Consider the following 23504-nt stretch of genomic DNA (forward strand, 5'->3'; position numbering starts at 1 on the left):
AGGTGGTGGGGAGGGTGCTGACGGCCATCTTGTCCTACCCCCTCAGGCCCGCCTGACCTGCCCGTGCTGTAACGCCCGCAAGAAGGACGCCGTCCTCACCAAGTGCTTTCACGTCTTCTGCTTCGAGTGCGTCAAGAGCCGCTACGACACCCGCCAGCGCAAGTGCCCCAAGTGCAATGCCGCCTTCGGCGCCCACGACTTCCACCGCGTCTACATCAGCTGAGCCCCCGCGGCCGCCCCATGGCACCCAGGGGTGCCCCACGGCACCCCTGGGTGCTCCTCGGCCGACGGCAGGGGCTTCTTTGCCCAACCGTGGGCCTTGGAAGTGGGTCAAGGCCACCTTGGAGGACCGTGGTTTCCTCTGTGTTTGTGTTAGTTGAACCCTACGGTGATCCTGGGCCACCTATGGGTGCCCCATGGCACCCATGGGTGCCCCACCGTCAATCATGGGTGCCTCACAGTCAACCATAGATGCTCCATGGTCAACCCCAGGTCTTGGAGGTGGATCAAGGCCACCTTGGAAGACCTTGGTGTCCTCTGTGTTTGTGTTAGTTGAACCCCATGATGATCCTGAGCCACTCATGGGTGCCCCATAGCGACCCACGGCACCCATGGGTGCTCCCTGACCAACGTCGGGTGCTTCTTACCCAACTGTGGGCCTAGGAAGTGGGTCAAGGCCACCTTGGAGGACCATGTTTTCCCCTGTGTTTGAGTTAGTTGAACCGCACATTGATTCTGGGCCACCCATGGGTGCCCCATAGCGACCCACGGCACCCATGGCTGCCCCACAGTCAACCCTGGGTGCCCCACGGTCACCCATAGATGCCCCATGGTCAACCCCGGGTCTTGGAGGTGGGTCAAGGCCACCTTGGAAGACTGTGTTTTCCCCTGTGTTTGTGTTAGTTGAACCCTACTGTGATCCTGGGCCACCCATAGGTGCCCTATGAGACCTGTGGGTGCCCCATAGCAACCCAGGGCACCCATGGGTGCTCCCCAGCCAATGGCAGGGGCTTCTTGCCCATCCCTGGGTCTTGGAAGTGGGTCAAGGCCACCTTGGAGAACCATGGTTTTCTCTGTGTTTGTGTTAGTTGAACCCCACACTGATTCTGGGCCACCTATGGGTGCCCCATAGCGACCCACAGCACCCATGGGTGCCCCACAGTCAACCCTGGGTCTTAGAGGTGGATCAAGGCCACCTTAGAGGACCATGTTTTCCTCTGTGTTTGTGTTAGTTGAACCCTACAGTGATCCTGGGCCACCTATGGGTGCCCCATAGCGACCCACAGCACCCATAGGTGCCCCACAGTCAACCCCGGGTCTTGGAGGTGGATCAAGGCCACCTTGGGGGACCATGTTTTCCTCTGTGTTTGTGTTAGTTGAACCCCACGGTGATCCTGGGCCACCTATGGGTGCCCCATAGCGACCCACAGCACCCATAGGTGCCCCACAGTCAACCCCGGGTCTTGGAGGTGGATCAAGGCCACCTTGGGGGACCATGTTTTCCTCTGTGTTTGTGTTAGTTGAACCCCACGGTGATCCTGGGCCACACATGGGTGCCTCATGAGACCTGTGGGTGCCCCATAGCCACCCACAGCACCCATGGGTGCCCCGCGGTCAACCCCGGCTCTTGGAGGTGGGTCAAGGCCACCTTGGAGGACCACAGCTTGCTTCGTGTCTGTGTCAGCTGAGCCCTGTGGTGACCCTGTGGGTGCCCCATGACACCTGTGGGTGCCCCACAGCACCTAGGGGTGCCCTGTGGTGACCTATGGGTGGCCCCACCGCCCCCCAATAAAGCGCTTGGAGCTGTTGCCGTGACTGCGTGTGGCTGCTGGGGGGGCCCCAAGGGGAGGTGAGACCATAGAGAGGAGGGGGGAGGAGGGTCCAGAGGGCCATGTGACCATAGAGACTGGGGGGGGGGACAGCTTTGAGGAGCCCCTGTTACCATAGAGAGGCCGGGAAGAGGCACCAGAGTGTCTGCATCACCTGCGGGGTCCTAGAGCGCCCCGTGGTACCATAGAGCTGTGGTGCCATGTTGGCAACCATAGAGTGCTGGAGGACATTTCTTCTAGAGGGCACCCGTGGGAGGCCGTTGAGTTGGAGGCCCTCCCTCCTAGACTGACCCATTCGGAGACCATAGAGTCCTGGAGGACCATCCCCCCATCCTATTTCAATGGAGACTATAGAGTCCTGGAGGACCTCCTGCCCAGCCTGCCCCCACAGAGACCATAGAGTCCTGGAGGACCATCCCCCCATTCTGTTTCAATGGAGACCATAGAGTCCTGGAGGACCTCCCGCCCAGCCCGCCTCCACGGCCACCATAGAGTCCCGGCAGGCTGCACACCGGAAGTAGGCCCCGTGCCATGGAGCGGCCGGACGGTACCAGGCCGGGGGGGGGGGGGGGCACCTTAGAGCCCCCCCACAGGCCCCCCCCCCTTTTCGTGACACCCCCCCCTTTGCCCCCACAGGCCCCCCCACGCCCCCCCCCCCTCTGCCGGGAGTTGTGGGGTCCCCGTGAAGCCGCCCGTTACCATGGAAACCCACGGGGGGGGCTCCAGCGCCTCGTCCCCCCCGGCGCCTGCCCGCACTCCGGCCTGCGCCACGCTGCCGCTGTGAGGGGGGGGAATGGGGGGCGGGGGGGGGTTATTGGGGTCCTGGGGGGGGTCTAATGGGGGTGGGGGGGGGTCCTGGAGGGGTTTGGGGGGGTTATTGGGGTTCTGGGGGGGTCTCATGGGGTTGGGGGGGGGTCTTGAGGGAGATATTGGGGTCCTGGAGGGGTTTGGGGGGGTTATTGGGGTGCGGGGGGGGGTCTTGAGGGAGATATTGGGGTCCTGGAGGGGTTTGGGGGGGTTATTGGGGTGCGGGGGGGTTTCAGGGGGGGATTAAGGGGGTCCTGGGGGGTCTAATGGGGGTGGGGGGGGTCCTGGAGGGGTTTGGGGGGGTTATTGGGGTGCAGGGGGGGGTCTTGGGGGAGATACTGGAGCGTGGGGGGGGGTGTGGGGGGGTTATTGGGGTCCTGGGGGGGTCTCATGGGGTTGGGGGGGGTCTTGGGGGAGATATTGGGGTGCTGGAGGGGTTTGGGGGGTTATTGGGGGGTGGGGGTGTCTAATGGGGTTCTGGGGGTGTCTTGAGGGAGATATTGGGGTGCTGGGGGGTTTATTGGGGTCCTGGGGGCTCCTGGGGGGGCACTAATGGGGTTCAGGGGGGGGTTGGGGGGACCTGGGGGGGGGACATGGGGGTTGGGGGGGTCGCAGGGGGGATTTGGGGTCCCTGGGGGTACCTGACCCCCCCCCCTCCTCCGTGTGTCCCCCCCTTTCAGCGGGTGCTGCTGCCTCAGGGGTACCCCGAGAGTGTCAGCCCCGACTACCTCCAGTACCAGTGCTGGGACGCCCTGCAGGTGCTACTGGGAGCACTGGGAGGGACTGGGAGGGGGCTGGGGGGGCACTGGGAGGGGACTGGAGGGCACTGGAAGGTAACTGGGAGGCACCTGGGGGCACTGGGAGGGACTGGGAGGGAGGCAGCAGTGGGTAGTGGGGTACTGGGAGTAACTGGGTGATAACTGGGAGGCACTGGGATAGGTTGGGGAGCACTGGGAGGTAACTGGGAGGGGACTGGGAGGCACTGGGATGGACGGGGGGCACTGGGAGGTAACTGGGAGGGGACTGGGAGGCACTGGGGTGGACGGGGGGGCACTGGGAGGTAACTGGGAGGGGACTGGGAGGCACTGGGATGGACGGGGGGGCACTGGGAGGTAACTGGGAGGGGACTGTGAGGCACTGGGATGGACGGGGGGGCACTGGGAGGTAACTGGGAGGGGACTGGGAGGCACTGGGATGGACGAGGGGGCACTGGGAGGTAACTGGGAGGGGACTGGGAGGCACTGGGATGGACGAGGGGGCACTGGGAGGTAACTGGGAGGGGACTGGGAGGCACTGGGATGGACGAGGGGGCACTGGGAGGTAACTGGGAGGGGACTGGGAGGCACTGGGATGGACGAGGGGGCACTGGGAGGTAACTGGGAGGGGACTGGGAGGCACTGGGATGGACGAGGGGGCACTGGGAGGTAACTGGGAGGGGACTGGGAGGCACTGGGGTGGACTGGGGGGCACTGGGAGGGGATTGAGGGTTACTGGGAAAGGCCAGAGAGGCAACTGGGTGGTAACTGGGAGCACTGGGATGAGCTGGGGGACACTGGAAGGTAACTGGGAGGTGACTGGGGTCTCCTGGGAGGGGCCTGGGGGTTACCGGGAGGTCATTGGGGTGGGCGGGGGGTCGGTGGGGGGGTCACTGGGGGTAACTGGGAGGTCACTGGGAGTAACTGGGAGGTAACTGGGAGCACTGGGCAGGCGCTGTGCAGCACCCTGACGGGCGCTCTGGCCACCCGGGCGGTGCTCCAGGCCGTGGGGGTGGGGGACGGCGCCGCCACCGTCACCGGGGCCACCCTGACCTGGGTGCTGCGGGGTGAGTCCCCCGACCCTAAACCCCCCCTTTTCACCCCAAAACCACCCTCGCTCCCCAGCTGCATGTTTCACCCCCAAATCCCTCCGTTTTACCCCAAAATTCTCCTGTTTGACCCCCAAATGTCCCACTTTGACCCTAAAATTCCCCCGTTTGACCCCAAAATTTTTCTCTTTGACCCCAAAATCAGCCTCAGCACCCCCCAAAAAATCCCATTTTTCACTTTGAATCTCAAAATCCCCCAGTTTTATCCCAAAATTCTCCCGCTTGACCCCAAAACCTCCCGTTTTGACCCCAAAATTTCCCCTTTGACCCCAAAATCACCCTCGGCACCCCCAAAAATCCCCTTTTTCACTCCAAAAAAATCTCTTTTGAATCACAAAATCCCCCAGTTTGACCCCAAAATTCCCCCATTTGACCCCCAAATTCCCCCATTTGACCCCAAAATCTCCCATTTTGACCCCAAAATGTCTGAGTTTGACCCCAAAATCACCCTCGGCACCCCCAAAAATCCCATTTTTCACTCCAAAAATCTGCCGTGAATCTCAAAATCCCCCAGTTTTACCCCAAAATTCTCTGATTTGACCCCAAAACTGTCTTTGACCCCAAAATCTCCTCGTTTCACCCCAAAATGTGCCCGGAGCCCCCCAAAATCCCCCATTTCACCCCAAAATCTGCTCCAACACCCCCCAAAAAACCCAGTTTCACCCCAAAACCCTCTTTGGCCCCAAAATCCCCCAGTTTTACCCCAAAATTCCCTAATTTGACCCCCAAACCCCATTTTTTAACCAAAATCCCCCAATTTGACCCCAAAATCGGCTCCAAACCCCCCAAAAACCTCCAGTTTCACCCCAAAATCCCACCTGGATCCCAAAATCTCCCAATTTCACCCCAAAATTCCCCCTGTACCCAAAATCCTGTGATTTCACCCCAAAACTCTTTTGTACCCAAAACCCACCGTTTTCACCTCAAAATTCTCCTGCACCCAAAACCCCCCAATTTCATCCCAAAATCTTCTGCACCCAAAATCGCCCATTTTCACCCCAAATCCCCTGTGCCCCAAATTCCCCCGTTTCACCCCAAAACCCTCTTTGGCCCCAAAATCCCCCGCTTTCACCTCAAAATTCCCCTGTACCCAAAATCGCCTGTTTTCACCCCAAAACCGCTGCCCGCAGACGGGGTGGGGATGGTGACTCGCATCGCCTTCGCCTGGCTCCAGGGGTGAGCACTGGGATGGACTGGGATGGACTGGGAGCACTGGGAGGCGGCACTGGGACTTACTGGGAGTTACTGGGAGCACTGGGAGGTGGCACTGGGAGCTACTGGGAGCTACTGGGAGCACTGGGAGGCGGCACTGGGAGCTACTGGGAGCTACTGGGAGCACTGGGAGGCGGCACTGGGAGTTACTGGGAGCTACTGGGAACACTGGGAGGCGGCACTGGGACTTACTGGGAGCTACTGGGAGCACTGGGAGGCGGCACTGGGACTTACTGGGAGCTACTGGGAGCACTGGGAGGCGGCACTGGGACTTACTGGGAGCTACTGGGAGCACTGGGAGGCGGCACTGGGACTTACTGGGAGTTACTGGGAGCACTGGGAGGCGGCACTGGGAGCTACTGGGAGCTACTGGGAACACTGGGAGGCGGCACTGGGACTTACTGGGAGCTACTGGGAGCACTGGGAGGCGGCACTGGGACTTACTGGGAGCTACTGGGAGCACTGGGAGGCGGCACTGGGAGCTACTGGGAGCTACTGGGAACACTGGGAGGCGGCACTGGGACTTACTGGGAGCTACTGGGAGCACTGGGAGGCGGCACTGGGAGCTACTGGGAGCTACTGGGATGCATCACTGGGACTTACTGGAAGCGACTGGGAGCACTGGGAGGTACTGGGAGTTACTGGGGGCACTGGGAGGTGGCACTGGGAGCTATTGGGAGTTACTGGGAACACTGGGAGTTACTGGGAGCTACTGGGACTTACTGGGAACACTGGGAGGTGACACTGGCACTGGGAGCTACTGGGAGTTACTGGGAGCACTGGGAGGCAGCACTGGGACTTACTGGGAGCTACAGGGAGCTACTGGGACTTACTGGGGCTTACTGGAAGCACTGGGACTTACTGGGAGCTACTGGGTGGTGGCACTGGGAGCTACTGGGAGTTACTGGGAGCACTGGGAAGCGGCACTGGGACTTACTGGGAGTCACTGGGAGCTCTGGAACGTGTCACTGGGACTTACTGGGAGGCGGCACTGGGAGCTACTGGGGCTCACTGGGAGTTACTGGGAGCAGTGGGAGGCGGCACTGGGACTTACTGGGAGTTACTGGGAGCACTGAGATGCATCACTGGGACTTACTGGGAGCTACTGGGAGTTACTGGGATCCCCCCCCCGCAGGAGCCGCCTGGACTGCGAGGCCAAGCAGTGGCGGTGAGTCCCCGCCCCCTCGAGGCCACGCCCCCACCCCAAGCCCCGCCCCACCCCTTCCCTTTTGCGGCGGGAGGCCGCACCCCCACCCCAAGCCCCGCCCCCTCCCTCCCCTTTTACGGCTGAGGCCCCGCCCCTCGCCGCCCACGTGATACGCTGGCCCCGCCCAGGCTGGCTGCGGACCTGCTGAATGACGCGGCGCTGGCGCTGGAGCTGCTGGCGCCCGCCTGGCCCCGCGCCGGCCCCGCCCTCCTGACAATGGCGGCTGTTGCCAAGGTAACGCCCCGCCCCCTGCGCCTGGGAGGGATCGGGGGTGGGGGGGGAATGGGGGGGACTGGGAGACGTCGGGGAGGGACTGGGGGGGACTGGGAGGCGCTGGGGGGGACTGGGGGGGACTGGGGGGGGACTGGGGGGTACTGGGAGGTGCTGGGGGGGGACTGGGGAGGACTGGGAGGCGTTGGGGAGGGACTGGGGGATACTGGGAGGCGCTGGGGGGGCTGGGGAGGACTGGGAGGCGTTGGGGAGGGACTGGGGGATACTGGGAGGCGCTGGGGGGGCTGGGGAGGACTGGGAGGTGCTGGGGGGGGACTGGGGAGGACTGGGAGGCGCTGGGGGGGCTGGGGAGGACTGGGAGGCGTTGGGGAGGGACTGAGGGGTACTGGGAGTCACTGGGGGGGACTGGGGAGGACTGGGAGGCGCTGGGGGGGAATGGGGGGTACTGGGAGGCGCTGGGAGGGACTGGGGGGGAATGGGAGGCACTGGGAGGCGCTGGGGGGGGACTGAGGGGTACTGGAAGGCACTGAGGGGGACTGTGGGGTACTGGGAGGCATTGGGGAGGGACTGGGAGGCACTGGGAGTGGTACTGGGGGATACTGGGAGGCAATGGAGGATACTGGGTAGCACTAGGAGTGGCACTGGAGGATACTGGGAGGCACTGGGGGGGTACTGGGAGGCACTGGGAGTGGTACTGGGAGATACTGGGGGGCACTGGGGGATACTGGGAGGCACTGGGGATACTGGGTGGCACTAGGAGTGGCACTGGGGATACTGGGGGGTACTGGGAGGCACTGGGAGTGGTACTGGGGGGTACTGGGTGGCACTAGGAGTGGCACTGGGGATACTGGGGGGCACTGGGAGTGGTACTGGGAGATACTGGGAGGCACTGGGGGGTACTGGGAGGCACTGGGGATACTGGGTGGCACTAGGAGTGGCACTGGGGATACTGGGGGGCACTGGGAGTGGTACTGGGAGATACTGGGAGGCACTGGGGGGTACTGGGAGGCACTGGGGATACTGGGTGGCACTAGGAGTGGCACTGGGGATACTGGGGGGCACTGGGAGTAGTACTGGGGGATACTGGGAGGCACTGGGGGGTACTGGGAGGCACTGGGAGTGGTACTGGGGGGTACTGGGTGGCACTAGGAGTGGCACTGGAGATACTGGGGGGCACTGGGAGTGGTACTGGGGGATACTGGGAGGCACTGGGGGGTACTGGGAGGCACTGGGAGTGGTACTGGGGGGTACTGGGTGGCACTAGGAGTGGCACTGGAGATACTGGGAGGCACTGGGAGTGGTACTGGGGATACTGAGTGGCACTGGGAGTAGTACTGGGCGATACTGGGGGGCACTGGGGGGGTACTGGGCGGCACTGGGGATACTGGGTGGCACTAGGAGTGGCACTGGGGATACTGGAGGGCACTGGGAGTAGTACTGGGGGATACTGGGAGGCACTGGGGGGTACTGGGAGGCACTGGGAGTGGTACTGGCGGATACTGGGTGGCACTAGGAGTGGCACTGGGGATACTGGGGGGCACTGGGAGTGGTACTGGGAGATACTGGGAGGCACTGGGGGGTACTGGGAGGCACTGGGAGTGGTACTGGGGGGTACTAGCAGGCATCAGAGGATACTGGGAGGCACTGGGGATACTGGGTGGCACTAGGAGTGGCACTGGGGATACTGGGGACACTGGGAGTGGTACTGGGGGATACTGGGAGGCACTGGGGGATACTGGGTGAGAGGGGTGGCCCCGCCCCAGTGCATTGTGGGTGTGGCGGGCGGGGCCACGCGGGCGGCGCTGGCCGTGCACCAGGCGCGGAGGGACAACATGGCCGACGTGGCCGCCAAGGACAGCAGCCAGGTGAGGGACTGGGAGCACTGGGAGGGGACTGGGAGGGACTGGGACATCACTGGGGGCACTGGGAGGGAGTGGGGGGCGATGGGGAGGGACTGGAGGGCAACTGGGACATCACTGGGAGGGACTGGGACATCACTGGGACGGACTGGGGGTGATGGGGAGGGACTGGGAGGGCAACTGGGAGCACTGGGAGGGGACTGGAAGCACTGGGAGGGCAACTGGGAGGGACTGGGACATCAGTGGTGGCACTGGGAGGGTCTGGGGAGTGATGGGGAGGGACCGGAGGGCAACTGGGAGCACTGGGAGGGCAACTGGGAGGGACTGGGACATCACTGGGGGCACTGGGAGGGACTGGGGGGTGATAGGGACTGGGAGAGCAACTGGGAGCACTGGGAAGGGACTGGGAGGGACTGGGACATCACTGGGGGCACTGGGAGGGACTGGGAGTGATGGGGAGGGACTGGGAGGGCAACTGGGAGCACTGGGAGGGCAATTGGGAGGAACTGGGACATCACTGGGTGGCATGGGGAGGGACTGGGAGGGCAACTGGGAGCACTGGGAAGGGACTGGGAGGGACTGGGACATCACTGGGAGCACTGGGAGGGACTGGGGGGTGATAGGGAGGGACTGGGAGGGCAACTGGGAGCATTGGGAGGGCAACTGGGAGGGACTGGGACATCACTGGGTGGCATGGGGAGGGACTGGGAGAGCAACTGGGAGCACTGGGAAGGGACTGGGAGGGACTGGCCAGGGACTGGGGGCACTGGGAGGGATTGGGAGGGCAACTGGGAGCACTGGGAAGGGACTGGGAGAGACTGGGACATCACTGGGAGGTGATGGGGAGGGACTGGGAGAGCAACTGGGAGCACTGGGAGGGCAACTGGAGGGAGTGGGACATCACTGGGGGCACTGGCTGGGACTGGGAGGGCAACTGGGAGCACTGGGAAGGGACTGGGAGGGACTGGGACATCACTGGGGGGCACTGGGAGGGACTGGGGGATGATGGGGAGGCACTGGTAGGGGACTGGGAGCACTGGGAGGGACTGGGACATCACTGGGAGCGACTGGGAGGGCAACTGGGAGCACTGGGAGGGGCCTGGGAGCCCTGGGCGGGGGGTGGCGGGGGGTTACTGGTGCCATACTGGTGTGAACTGGGCAGGAGACGCTGGTGAACGGGGTGGGGCTGCTGCTGGCGCTGGCGCTGCTGCCGCTGCTGGAGGGGCGGCCATGGTGAGCCCCGGGGCATGCTGGGAAGGGGGCGGGGCCTGTGGAGAAGGGGTGGGGTTTGTGGGGAGGGGGCGGGGCCTCGGGGAAATGGGTGGGGCCAGCGGTGGGGGTGTGGCCTCGGTGAAAGAGGGCGGGGCTTGGGGATTGTGGGGCTGGGTGGGGGCGTGGCCTGTGGGAGGGGGTGTGGCCTAGGTAAAGGGGTGTGGCCTGTGGGGAGGGGCGGGGCTTGGGGAAGGGTTAAGGGTGGGGCTTGGGGGAGGCACTGGGAGTGGTACTGGGGGGTACTGGGAGGCACTGGGGAGGTACTGGAAGGCACTGGGAGTGGTACTGGGGGGTACTGGTAGGCATTGGGGGATACTGGGGGCTACTGGGAGGCAATGGAGGATACTGGGTGGCACTGGAGTAATACTGGGTGGCACTGGGAGTGGTACTGCGGGGTACTGGGGGGCACTGGGGGATACTGGGAGGCACTGGGAGTGGTACTGGGGGATACTGGGAGGCGCTGGGGGGATACTGGGAGGCACTGGGAGTGGTACTGGGGGATACTGGGGGGCACTGGGGGATACTGGGAGGCACTGGGAGTGTTACTGGGGGATACTGGGGGGCACTGGGAGATACTGGGAGGCACTGGGGGCTACTGGGAGGCACTGGGAGTGGTACTGGGGGGCACTGGGAGATACTGGGAGGCACTGGGGGCTACTGGGAGGCACTGGGAGTGGTACTGGGGGGTACTAGCAGGCATCAGAGGATACTGGGAGGCACTGGGGGATACTGGGTGGCACTAGGAGTGGCACTGGGGGATACTGGGGGGCACTGGGGGGATACTGGGAGGCACTGGGGTGGCACTGGGGGATACTGGGAGGCGCTGGGGGGATACTGGGAGGCACTGGGAGTGGTACTGGGGGATACTGGGGGGCACTGGGGGATACTGGGAGGCACTGGGAGTGTTACTGGGGGATACTGGGGGGCACTGGGAGATACTGGGAGGCACTGGGGGCTACTGGGAGGCACTGGGAGTGGTACTGGGGGGCACTGGGAGATACTGGGAGGCACTGGGGGCTACTGGGAGGCACTGGGAGTGGTACTGGGGGGTACTAGCAGGCATCAGAGGATACTGGGAGGCACTGGGGGATACTGGGTGGCACTAGGAGTGGCACTGGGGATACTGGGGGGCACTGGGAGTGGCACTGGGGGATACTGGGGGGCACTGGGGGGATACTGGGAGGCACTGGGGTGGCACTGGGGGATACTGGGATGGACTGGAGGGCGTGGGGGCGTGTTCTAGGCGAGGGGGCGTGGCCTCCAGGGAGGGGGCGGGTCCCTTTCAGCCTCTGGTGGGTGGGTCTTGTGGCGGCCACGCCCCCTCCCCTGATTGATTGGCGGGTGGGCGGGGCCCAGGCTGACCCTGGGGGTGGTGACGCTGCTGGTGGGGACCCACCTGGGGGCCAACGTGGGGGCGGTGGGGGCCCTGCGGCTCCTCACGCTCAACCGGCCCCGCCTGCGCCTGGCCCTGGGCGGGGCCTTGAGGGGCGGGGCCACCGCGAGGGGCGGGGCCGTGCGGCCCCAGCCAGCCAATGAGGGCGCAGCGGAGCTCAGCGTCCCCGGGCCCGAGGAGGTGAACCCCCGCGAGCCGCTGCTGCCCGGTGAGGGCTGGGGTCACCCCGGTGTGTCAGAGCCCTCCCGGGGTCACCCGGGGTCATCCCAGTGTCACCCAGTGTCTCCCAGTGTCACCCAGTGTCATCCCAGTGTCTCCCAGTGTCACCCGGTGTCACCCCCATGTCACCCAGCATCACCTAGTGTCATCCCAGTGTCACCCAGTATCACCCCGGTGTCACCCGGTGTCACCCCAGTGTCTCCCAGTGTCTCCCAGTGTCTCCCAGTGTCACCCAGTGTCATCCCAGTGTCTCCCAGTGTCACCCGGTGTCACCCCCATGTCACCCAGCATCACCTAGTGTCATCCCAGTGTCACCCAGTATCACCCCGGTGTCACCCGGTGTCACCCCAGTGTCTCCCAGTGTCTCCCAGTGTCTCCCAGTGTCACCCAGTGTCATCCCAGTGTCTCCCAGTGTCACCCGGTGTCACCCCCATGTCACCCAGCATCACCTAGTGTCATCCCAGTGTCACCCAGTATCACCCCGGTGTCACCCGGTGTCACCCCAGTGTCTCCCAGTGTCTCCCAGTGTCTCCCAGTGTCACCCAGTGTCATCCCAGTGTCTCCCAGTGTCACCCGGTGTCACCCCCATGTCACCCAGCATCACCTAGTGTCATCCCAGTGTCACCCAGTATCACCCCGGTGTCACCCGGTGTCACCCCTGTGTCACCCAGTGTCTCCCAGTGTCTCCCAGTGTCTCCCAGTGTCACCCAGTGTCATCCCAGTGTCTCCCGGTGTCACCCCGGTGTCACCCGGTGTCACCCAGTGTCACCCCCATGTCACCCAGTGTCTCCCAGTGTCACCCGGTGTCATCCCAGTGTCATCCCAGTGTCACCCAGTGTCTCCCAGTGTCACCCAGTGTCACCCCCATGTCACCCAGTGTCATCCCAGTGTCACCCAGTGTCTCCCAGTGTCACCCAGTGTCACCCAGTGTCATCCCAGTGTCATCCCAGTGTCTCCCAGTGTCACCCCAGTGTCATCCCCATGTCACCCAGTGTCTCCCAGTGTCTCCCAGTGTCACGCAGTGTCACCCAGTGTCATCCCAGTGTCATCCCAGTGTCACCCCAGTGTCACCCAGTGTCACCCAGTGTCACCTCCATGTCACCCAACATGTCACCCACTGTCACCCAGTGTCATCCCAGTGTCATCCCAGTGTCACCCGGTGTCACCTTGGTGTCACCCCCGTGTCACCCAATGTCACCCAGTGTCACCCGGTGTCACGCAGTGTCACGCAGTGTCACCTCCATGTCACCCATATGTCACCCACTGTCACCCGGTGTCATCCCAGTGTCTCCCAGCATCATCCCAGTGTCACCCGGTGTCACCCCGGTGTCACCCAATGTCACCCAATGTCACCCAGTGTCTTCCTGTGTCACCCAGTATCATCCCTATGTCACTTAGTGTCACCCCTGTCACCCCCCTGTCACCCCCGTGTCACCCAGCGTCACCCTGCTGTCACCCAGCACCCCCCAGCGTCACCGCCTGCCACCTAGTGTCACCCCCCTTGTCACCCGGTGCCACCCCCTCATCACCCCACTTACCCCTCCACGTAGCCCCTCCCTCGTGTCACCCCAATGTCACCCCAATGTCACCCCGACGTCACCCCGACGTCACCCCGACGTCACCCATGTCCCCACAGGCTTCAGCACCCGCCTCAACCTCCACCTGGGGGCCCCCCTGCACCGGCTGGTCAATAGGTGGGTACAGGGTGGGGGAGGGCACCCCCCCACCCCCCCCCACCCCCATAGTGGGGACCCCGGTGTCCCCCAGGGTTCCGGGGGGGGGGGTCACCCAGGATTTTTGGGGACACCTGGGTGTCATGTGTGTCCCCCCCCCCCCCAGCGAGGCCGAGTTCAAGAAGGCGCTGGAGTGCGGCACCGACGATTACATCATCGTGCTCCGCCCCTCCCAAGGTGGGGACCCCTGGGGTGAGGGGGGGGGTCCCCAAATTTTGCGGGGGGGTCCCCAATACCCGGAGGGGGGGTCCCATGCACTCGTGGGGGGGGGGACACCCACATATCTTGGGGGGGGGGGGGGGGTGGTTTTGGGTGGGGTGGGTGTCGTGCGGAAAGGACGCGGGTGTTTGGGTGACACCCCCCCCCCCCCCCCCCCAAAAATTTTTAGGGTGGGTGGGGGTGGGGGCTGCGTCGGGGGGCCCCCCCCGACACCCCCCTACGAGCCTGCGCCCAGGCCCTGCTGCTGGAGGAGCTGCTGGGCCCCGATTTACCCCCGGGGGCACCCATGGGTGCTGCCCTGCGCCCGCTCCAGCACCGCCTGCGCCGCTGCCGTGAGTCCTCGGGGGGCGGGGGGGGTGTTAGGGGGGGCCCTGGGGTCCTTTTGGGGGTCTCTGGGGGGGGTTGGGGGGACCCTTGGAGGGTTTTGGGGGACCCTGGGGTCGGTTTGGGGGGGTTGGGGGGGGTTTTGGGGGGAGTTGGGGGGCCCTGAGGTCATTCTGGGGGTCTCTAAGGGGGGTTGGGGGGGGCCCTGGGGTCCTTTTGGGGGTCTCTGGGGGGGGTTGGGGGGGCCCTGGAGTTGTCTTGAGGGTCTCTAGGGGGTTTGGGGGGGGCCCTTGGAGGGTTTTGGGGGACCCTGGGGTCGGTTTGGGGGGGGGTTTGGGGGGGAGTTGGGGGGCCCTGAGGTCATTGTGGGGGTCTCTAAGCGGGGTTGGGGGGTTTGGGGGGGGCCCTGGGTCCTTTTGGGGGTCTCTGGGGGTTTGGGGGGGCCCTGGAGTTGTCTTGAGGGTCTCTGGGGGGGTTTGGGGGGGCCCTTGGAGGGTTTTGGGGGACCCTGGGGTCGGTTGGGGGGGTTTTGGGGGGGAGTTGGGGGGCCCTGGGGTCATTCTGGGGGTCTCTAAGGGTCTTTGGGGGGGCCCTGGGGTCCTTTTGGGGGTCTCTGGGGGGGTTTGGGGGGGCCCTGGAGTTGTCTTGAGGGTCTCTAGGGGGGTTTGGGGGAGCCCTTGGAGGGTTTTGGGGGACCCTGGGGTCGGTTTGGGGGGGTTGGGGGGGGGTTGGGGGGGGAGTTGGGGGGCCTGGGGTCTTTCTGGGGGTCTCTAAGGGGGGTTGGGGGGTTTAGGGGGGGCCCTGGGGTCCTTTTGGGGGTCTCTGGGGGGGGTTGGGGGGGCCCTTGGAGGGTTTTGGGGGACCCTGGGGTCGGTTTGGGGGACCCTGGGGTCATTTTGGGGTTTTTTTGGGGGGGGGTTGGGGGGTCTTGGGGTTATTTGGGGGGCCCTGGGGGCTTTTGGGGGTCTCTGGGGGGGTTTGGGGGGACCCTGGGGGGTCTTGGGGGACCCTGGGGTCGGATTTGGGGGACCTTGGGGTCATTTTGGGGGTCTCTGGGGGGGGGTTTGGGGGGTCTTGGGGTTATTTGGGGGGGCCCTGGGGGCTTTTGGGGGGGTTTGGGGTCATTTTGGGGGGGTTTGGGGCAAATTTGGGGTCCCCATTTGTCCCCCCCCCCCCCCCCCAGCGCCAGGACGGTGCCCTGGGGGGTCGTAGCCGAGAGCTCCCGCGTCTGGCGCACGCTTGGCCCGCCCTTCCTGCGCGGTACGTGTCATCACGTGTGTCATCACGCCACGCGTGTCATCGCGTGTCATCACGTGTCATCACGTGTGGCGTCATGTGTCAGTCTCCGGGTCACCCCCCCACCCCCCTCCCAACCCCCCCTTTTTGTCCAGAGTCATTGTGTGTTGTCACATGTTGCCACGTGTTGTTGCGTGTCATGGCGTGTTGTCACGTGTGGTGTCACGTGTCAGTCCTTGGGTCACCCCCCAGCCCCCCCCCAAACCCCTTTTTCATCCGGAGTCATCATGTGTTGTCACATGTTGGTCACATGTTTTCACGTGTCATAGTGTGTTGTCACATGTTGTCACATGTCACGTCACGTGTCAGCCCTTGGGTCACCCCCCAGCCCCCCCCCCAAACCCCCTTTTCATCCAGAGTCATCATGTGTTGTCACGTGTTGGTCACATGTTGTCGCGTGTCATGGTGTGTTGTCACATGTTGTCACATGTCACGTCACGTGTCAGCCCTTGGGTCACCCCCCCCAGCCCCCTCCCAAACCCCCTTTTCATCCAGAGCTGTCACGTGTCATCACGTGTAGTCGCGTGTCCTTGCGTGTCGTCACGTGTAACCATGTGTTACCGTGTGACATCACGTGACACCCCCCCGGTGACATCACGCGTGTCACTGCACGTCATCCCGTGTCGCCAGCCCCCACCCCGTGACGTCACAGGCGTGTCATCGCGTGTCACGCCCCCAGTGACCCTCCCCCGTCGCATCGCGGCGTCACGTGACGTCACGTGACCTCGCGTGTGACGTCACGTGATGTCCCCAGGGCTGGCGGCCGCCGGTTGGGAGACGCAGCGGCACCTCCTGGCCCCGGATGATTGGCAGCTCGAGTGGGCGGGGCCAGGGGGCGGGGCCTCCTCCAAGCCCCGCCCCCAACAACAGGCTCCGCCCCCTCGCATTTGACCCAAACCTGCCCCAAAACGGGGCGGGGGAGGGCCCAAAAATGACCATTTTTTTGACAACGGGTCCAGAAATCAGCATTTTGGGGTCATTTGTAAAAACACGCAGTTTTCCAACAAAGCGATTTCCTGGTGGTTTTGGGGGAATTTCAGCCATTTTGGAGGGTTTGGGGAAAATTTGGGGCGTTTTGGTGGAATTGAGGGAATTTGGGGGGTTTTGAGGCATTTTGGAGGGTTTTGGGGCCTTTTCAGGAATTTTGCAGCCTTTCAGGCTCATTTGGGGGCATTTGGGGCTCATTTTGGGACATTTTGGGCTGATTTGGGGACATTTTGGGATCATTTTAGGACATTTTGGGCTCATTTTGGGACATTTTAGGCTCATTTTGCGACATTTTGGGCTGATTTTGGGCTCACTTTGGGACATTTTGGGCTCATTTTGGGCTCATTTTGGAATATTTTGGGCTCATTTGCGGACATTCTGGGCTCATTTTTGGCACATTTTGGGACATTTTAGGCTCATTTTGAGACATTTTGGGCTGATGTTGGGACATTCTGGGCTCATTTTGGGACATTTTGGGCTCATTTTAGGCTCATTTTGGGACATTCTGGGCTCATTTTGGGACATTTTGGGCCCATTTTTTGACATTTTAGGCTCATTTTGGGCTCATTTTGGGACATTTTGGGCTCATTTTAGGCTCATTTTGGGACATTTCGGGCTCATTTTTGGGACATTTTAGGCTCATTTTGGGACATTTTGGGCTGATTTTGGGACATTCTGGGCTGATTTGGGGATATTCTGGGCTCATTTTGGGATATTTTGGGCCCATTTTTTGACATTTTGGGCCCATTTTTTGACATTTTAGGCTCATTTTGGGCTGATTTTGGGACATTTCAGGCTCATTTTGGGACATTTTGGGCTGATTTTGGGACATTCTGGGCTCATTTTGGGACATTCTGGGCTCATTTTAGGCTCATTTTGGGACATTTTGGGCTCATTTTGCGACATTTTGGGCTGATTTTGGGCTCATTTTGCAATATTTTGGGCTCATTTGCGGACATTCTGGGCTCATTTTTGGCACATTTTGGGACATTTTAGGCTCATTTTGAGACATTTTGGGCTGATGTTGGGACATTCTGGCTCATTTTGGGACATTTTGGGCTCATTTTAGGCTCATTTTGGGACATTCTGGGCTCATTTTGGGACATTTTGGGCCCATTTTTTGACATTTTAGGCTCATTTTGGGCTCATTTTGGGACATTTTGGGCTCATTTTAGGCTCATTTTGGGACATTCTGGGCTCATTTTGGGACATTTTGGGCCCATTTTTTGACATTTTGGGCTCATTTTAGGCTCATTTTGCAACATTTTGGGCTCATTTTAGGCTCATTGTGGGACATTTCGGGCTCATTTTTGGGACATTTTAGGCTCATTTTGGGACATTTTGGGCTGATTTTGGGACATTCTGGGCTGATTTGGGGATATTCTGGGCTCATTTTGGGATATTTTGGGCCCATTTTTTGACATTTTGGGCCCATTTTTTGACGTTTTAGGCTCATTTTGGGCTGATTTTGGGACATTTCAGGCTCATTTTGGGACATTTTGGGCTGATTTTGGGACATTCTGGGCTCATTTTGGGACATTCTGGGCTCATTTTAGGCTCATTTTGGGACATTTTGGGCTCATTTTGCGACATTTTGGGCTGATTTTGGGCTCATTTTGCAATATTTTGGGCTCATTTGCGGACATTCTGCGCTCATTTTTGGCACATTTTGGGACATTTTAGGCTCATTTTGAGACATTTTGGGCTGATGTTGGGACATTCTGGGCTCATTTTGGGACATTTTGGGCTCATTTTAGGCTCATTTTGGGACATTCTGGGCTCATTTTGGGACATTTTGGGCCCATTTTTTGACATTTTAGGCTCATTTTGGGACATTTTGGCTCATTTTAGGCTCATTTTGGGACATTCTGGGCTCATTTTGGGACATTTTGGGCCCATTTTTTGACATTTTAGGCTCATTTTAGGCTCATTTTGCAACATTTTGGGCTCATTTTAGGCTCATTGTGGGACATTTCGGGCTCATTTTTGGGACATTTTAGGCTCATTTTGGGACATTCTGGGCTGATTTTGGGACATTCTGGGCTGATTTTGGGATATTCTGGGCTCATTTTTTGACATTTTGGGCCCATTTTTTGACATTTTAGGCTCATTTTGGGCTGATTTTGGGACATTCTGGGCTCATTTTGGGACATTTTGGGCTCATTTTGGGACATTTCGGGCTCATTTTCACTCCTCTGAAAACAATTTGAGTGAGTTTCGATGTCGTTTGGGCTCATTTTGAGGCATTTTACTCTTGTTTTGGTCCAGGTTGGGGTGATTTGGGGTGATTTGGGGCTCATTCGGGTATTTTGATCTCCTTTTTGGGGGCGTTTCGGTGCGTTTCGGGCTGGATTCGGGCTCTCAGGCGAAGTACCCCAGAGGAAGACGGCGACGGCCATCAGGATCAGAGCGTTGACGTCCACCACGCGCCTCCACACCGGCTCCTCGGGGGGCGGGGCCGGGAGCTCAGCCCCACCCCCTTCCCTAGATGCCCCCGCCCCCTCCCCATCAGGCCCCGCCCCCTGACCAACAGGCTCCGCCTCCACATCTGGAAAAAAACAATGGAAGGGTCAACTCTACGCTCTTCCCCCAACGCCAGGGTCCCCCCTCCCGGACACCCAAGTCCTCCCCCTTGAGTCTCTGGGGTCCCCCCTTGAGTTTTTGGGGACCCCCCAGTCTTTGGGGACCCCCCTGACACCCCTGGGTCCCCTCACCCTGGAGCTGGACGCCGCCATCCCCATCCTTGGGCGGTTGTTGGTCAAGGTCAACGCGGGGCTCCCGACTGTGCCGGAGGCTGAAGACCAACCGGTGGAGCTGCAACAGTCGGACGCGGAGGGGGGGGGGGGGGTTGTGTGGCCCGTGTCTCCCCCCCACCCCAAATATTTGGGGTGTCGTCCCCCCCCCCCCCCAAAAAAAGCTTTGACTCACGTGTTGGCGGGGGATGGGGGGGTAGCAGAGGGAGACGGCGATGACGATGAGGCCGGTGGCGAGGAAGAGGAGGACGGCGAAGTGGAGGTAGTGGAGGCCGCAGACGAAGGGGGGGCAACGCCCGGGGGACCCGCACGTCCCCGTCCCCAAAATAAATTCAGGGACCAACCGGGCCAGGCCTAAGCCCAACCCCCCCAGCAACCCCCAAAAAGCACCCTGGGGAGGGAATGGGGGGGGGGGAGGCGTTAACCACCCAAGATTTTGGGGGGGGGCGGGGGGTGGGTTTGTGTGTGTCCCCCCCCCCCCCAAATCACTCACAGGCTCGTTCACGCGAGGGACGAAGACGGCGAGGAAGAAGACGGCGGCTACCGGGGGGGCCAAGTAACTGGCCATGGCCTGGATGTAGTCGAAGAGTTGCCCCCCCCGCGCCGCCTCCACCACGGGCAGCCAGGCCAGGCTCAGCCCCACCATCGCCAGCACCCACAGCCTGCGCGCGGCAAAGATGGCGGTGGGGTGGGGGGGCCCCCCCCCCCCCAATTCTCTTGGGGTGAGGGTCCCCCCTCACCAACCGCCAAGGTCCCTTCTAGCCCCTGGCTCCCAGTTAAACCAGTTGATTTGCCCCCCCCCCCCCCCAATGGGTGTCTGGGGGAGTGGGTTGACCTGATGGCCCAAATGCCTGGGGGGCCCTTTGACCTCGTTGACGCCCCCCCCCCAAAATTTCTGGGTCCCCCTTGACCCACCCCCCCAATTCCCACCACCTTGACCCCATTGACCCACCCCCCAAACTCCCACCCCCCCCTTTGACCCCCTTGACCCGCCCCCCCCAAATTCCTGCCCCCCCCTTGACCCCCCCAAACTCCCACCCCCCCCTTTGACCCCATTGACCCCCCCAAATTCCCACCCCCCCTTGACCCACCCCCCAAATTCCTGCCCCCCCTTGACCCCCCCCAAACTCCCACCCCCCCCTTTGACCCCTTGACCCACCCCCCCCAATTCCTGCCCCCCCATGACCCACCCCCCAATTCCCACCCCCCCCTTGACCCCCTTGACCCCCCCAAACTCCCACCCCCCCTTTGACCCCCTTGACCCACCCCAGACCCCTGACGCCCCCCCCCAAAACATCAGGGTGCCCCCCCCTCCCCCTCCATTGACCAGGTTGACCTGATCTCCCAATCGCCACCTCCCCCCCCCCCCCCCCCCCCAACCTCCTGGGTCCCCCCCCTCTAAATTTTAGGGTGCCCCCCCCTCCCCCCTCCATATTTTGGGGTGTCCCCCCCCCCCTCCCAACCTGCCGGCCACGAGGAGGTGCCGGGGGCCAGCGCGGGCCGCAAGCGCCGGTAGACGTCGAGGGTGAAGAGGGCCCCGGCGCTGGCGAAGATGGAGGCCAGGGAGGACATGAGGGCGGCCAACACCACGGCCAGCATTAGCCCACGGAGCCCTGGGGGCCACCGGGAAGGCGGGGGGGGGGGGTCAGACCCCCTTTAGACCTCAGACACCCCCCCCCAAACTCCCCAGCACCCCAATGGGCTCAGAGAGCCCGATAATGGCTAGTGGCCACCGAAGAGATTTACTAGCCCACGCGCCATCACAGGGAATAGTGCCCCAGTAGCCCCCTTAGAGCCCCCAGTAGCCCATAATAACGCCCTAGTAGCCCCCTTAGAGCCCCCAGTAGCCCATAATAACACCCTAGTAGCCTCCTTAGAGCCCCCGGTAGCCCATAATAACGCCCTAGTAGCCCCCTTAGAGCCCCCAGTAGCCCATAATAATGCCCTAGTAGCCCCCTTAGAGCCCCCAGTAGCCCCATAATAACGCCCTAGTAGCCCCCTTAGAGCCCCCAGTAGCCCATAATAACGCCCTAGTAGCCCCCTTAGAGCCCCCAGTAGCCCATAATAACGCCCTAGTAGCCCCCTTAGAGCCCCCGGTAGCCCATAATAACGCCCTAGTAGCCCCCTTAGAGCCCCCGGTAGCCCATAATAATGCCCTAGTAGCCCCCTTAGAGCCCCCAGTAGCCCATAATAACACCCTAGTAGCCTCCTTAGAGCCCCCGGTAGCCCATAATAACGCCCTAGTAGCCCCCTTAGAGCCCCCAGTAGCCCATAATAATGCCCTAGTAGCCCCCTTAGAGCCCCCAGTAGCCCATAATAACGCCCTAGTAGCCCCCTTAGAGCCCCCAGTAGCCCATAATAACGACCTAGTAGCCCCCTTAGAGCCCCCAGTAGCCCATAATAACGCCCTAGTAGCCTCCTTAGAGCCCCCAGTAGCCCATAATAATGCCCTAGTAGCCCCCTTAGAGCCCCCAGTAGCCCATAATAACGACCTAGTAGCCCCCTTAGAGCCCCAGTAGCCCATAATAACGCCCTAGTAGCCCCCTTAGAGCCCCCAGTAGCCCATAATAACGCCCTAGTAGCCCCCTTAGAGCCCCCAGTAGCCCATAATAACGCCCTAGTAGCCCCCTTAGAGCCCCCAGTAGCCCATAATAACGCCCTAGTAGCCCCCTTAGAGCCCCCAGTAGCCCATAATAACACCCTAGTAGCCTCCTTAGAGCCCCCAGTAGCCCATAATAACGCCCTAGTAGCCCCCTTAGAGCCCCCAGTAGCCCATAATAATGCCCTAGTAGCCCCCTTAGAGCCCCCAGTAGCCCATAATAACGCCCTAGTAGCCTCCTTAGAGCCCCCGGTAGCCCATAATAACGCCCTAGTAGCCCCCTTAGAGCCCCCAGTAGCCCATAATAACACCCTAGTAGCCTCCTTAGAGCCCCCGGTAGCCCATAATAACGCCCTAGTAGCCCCCTTAGAGCCCCCAGTAGCCCATAATAACGCCCTAGTAGCCCCCTTAGAGCCCCCGGTAGCCCATAATAACGCCCTAGTAGCCCCCTTAGAGCCCCCAGTAGCCCATTAATAACACCCTAGTAGCCTCCTTAGAGCCCCCGGTAGCCCATAATAATGCCCTAGTAGCCCCCTTAGAGCCCCCGGTAGCCCATAATAACGCCCTAGTAGCCCCCTTAGAGCCCCCGGTAGCCCATAATAACGCCCTAGTAGCCCCCTTAGAGCCCCCGGTAGCCCATAATAACGCCCTAGTAGCCTCCTTAGAGCCCCCGGTAGCCCATAATAATGCTCTAGTAGCCCCCTTAGAGCCCCCGGTAGCCCATAATAACACCCTAGTAGCCTCCTTAGAGCCCCCGGTAGCCCATAATAATGCCCTAGTAGCCTCCTTAGAGCCCCCAGTAGCCCACAATAACACCCTAGTAGCCCCCTTAGAGCCCCCGGTAGCCCATAATAATGCCCTAGTAGCCCCCTTAGAGCCCCCGGTAGCCCATAATAACGCCCTAGTAGCCCCCTTAGAGCCCCCGGTAGCCCATAATAACGCCCTAGTAGCCCCCTTAGAGCCCCCAGTAGCCCATAATAACGCCCTAGTAGCCCCCTTAGAGCCCCCAGTAGCCATAATAACGCCCTAGTAGCCCCCTTAGAGCCCCCGGTAGCCCATAATAACGCCCTAGTAGCCCCCTCAGAGCCCCCGGTAGCCCATAATAACGCCCTAGTAGCCCCCTTAGAGCCCCCAGTAGCCCATAATAACGCCCTAGTAGCCCCCTTAGAGCCCCCGGTAGCCCATAATAACGCCCTAGTAGCCCCCTCAGAGCCCCCGGTAGCCTCTAATAGTGCCCCAGTAGCCCCCCAATAGCCCCAATAACGCCCCAACAGCCCCTTCATTTGGCCCGAGGGCAACCTCCCCCCCCACTAATGAGTGGCTAACGAGTGGCTCCCAGTGGCTAACGAGTGGCTAACAAGTGTCTCCCAGTGGCTAGTGGGTGTCTCCCAGTGGATAACGAGTGACTCCCAGTGGCTAACGAGTGGCTAATGAGTGGGTCACAGTGGCTCACAGTGGCTAATGAGTGGCTAATGAGTGTCTCCCAGTGGCTAATGAGTGGCTAATGAGTGGCTAACAAGTGTCTCCCAGTGGCTAATGGGTGTCTCCCAGTGGCTAACGAGTGTCTCACAGTGGCTAATGAGTGGCTCACAGTGGCTCACAGTGGCTAACGGGTGGCTCACAGTGGCTAACGAGTGGCTAACGAGTGTCTCCCAGTGGCTAATGAGTGGCTAATGAGTGGCTCACAGTGGCTAATGAGT

General features: G+C 61.7%; 2 protein-coding genes and 1 pseudogene across 3 annotated transcripts in view; 2 read left to right on the plus strand and 1 right to left on the minus strand.

The window, feature by feature from the left end:
* Positions 1 to 1808, plus strand: part of RNF40 (ring finger protein 40) — a 29677-nt gene extending 27869 nt beyond the window's left edge. For both annotated transcript variants that reach the window (XM_074857448.1, XM_074857449.1), the window contains exon 20: positions 47 to 1808. In XM_074857448.1, coding sequence (XP_074713549.1) covers positions 47 to 223 — 177 coding nt within the window. In that variant the 3' untranslated portion in view covers positions 224 to 1808. The remainder of the gene's footprint in view (positions 1 to 46) is intronic.
* A 454-nt stretch (positions 1809 to 2262) lies between these two features.
* On the plus strand, positions 2263 to 16473 carry LOC141938581 (RUS family member 1-like). The gene is given in 17 exon segments (XM_074857454.1): positions 2263 to 2376; positions 2466 to 2609; positions 3317 to 3394; positions 4344 to 4458; positions 5631 to 5676; positions 6848 to 6880; positions 7048 to 7153; positions 8914 to 9015; positions 10172 to 10242; positions 11638 to 11882; positions 13530 to 13587; positions 13733 to 13803; positions 14015 to 14028; positions 14030 to 14177; positions 15353 to 15358; positions 15361 to 15429; positions 16220 to 16473. Coding segments are annotated over 17 exon segments (1557 nt in total). The 3' UTR covers positions 16357 to 16473.
* A 2166-nt stretch (positions 16474 to 18639) lies between these two features.
* LOC141938582 (sodium/glucose cotransporter 2-like) lies at positions 18640 to 20818 on the minus strand (annotated as a pseudogene).
* Positions 20819 to 23504: the final 2686 nt, after the last annotated feature.

The sequence above is a fragment of the Strix uralensis genome, unplaced genomic scaffold, assembly GCF_047716275.1.
Source record: "Strix uralensis isolate ZFMK-TIS-50842 unplaced genomic scaffold, bStrUra1 scaffold_215, whole genome shotgun sequence".
NCBI classification, from domain to species: Eukaryota; Metazoa; Chordata; class Aves; order Strigiformes; family Strigidae; genus Strix; species Strix uralensis.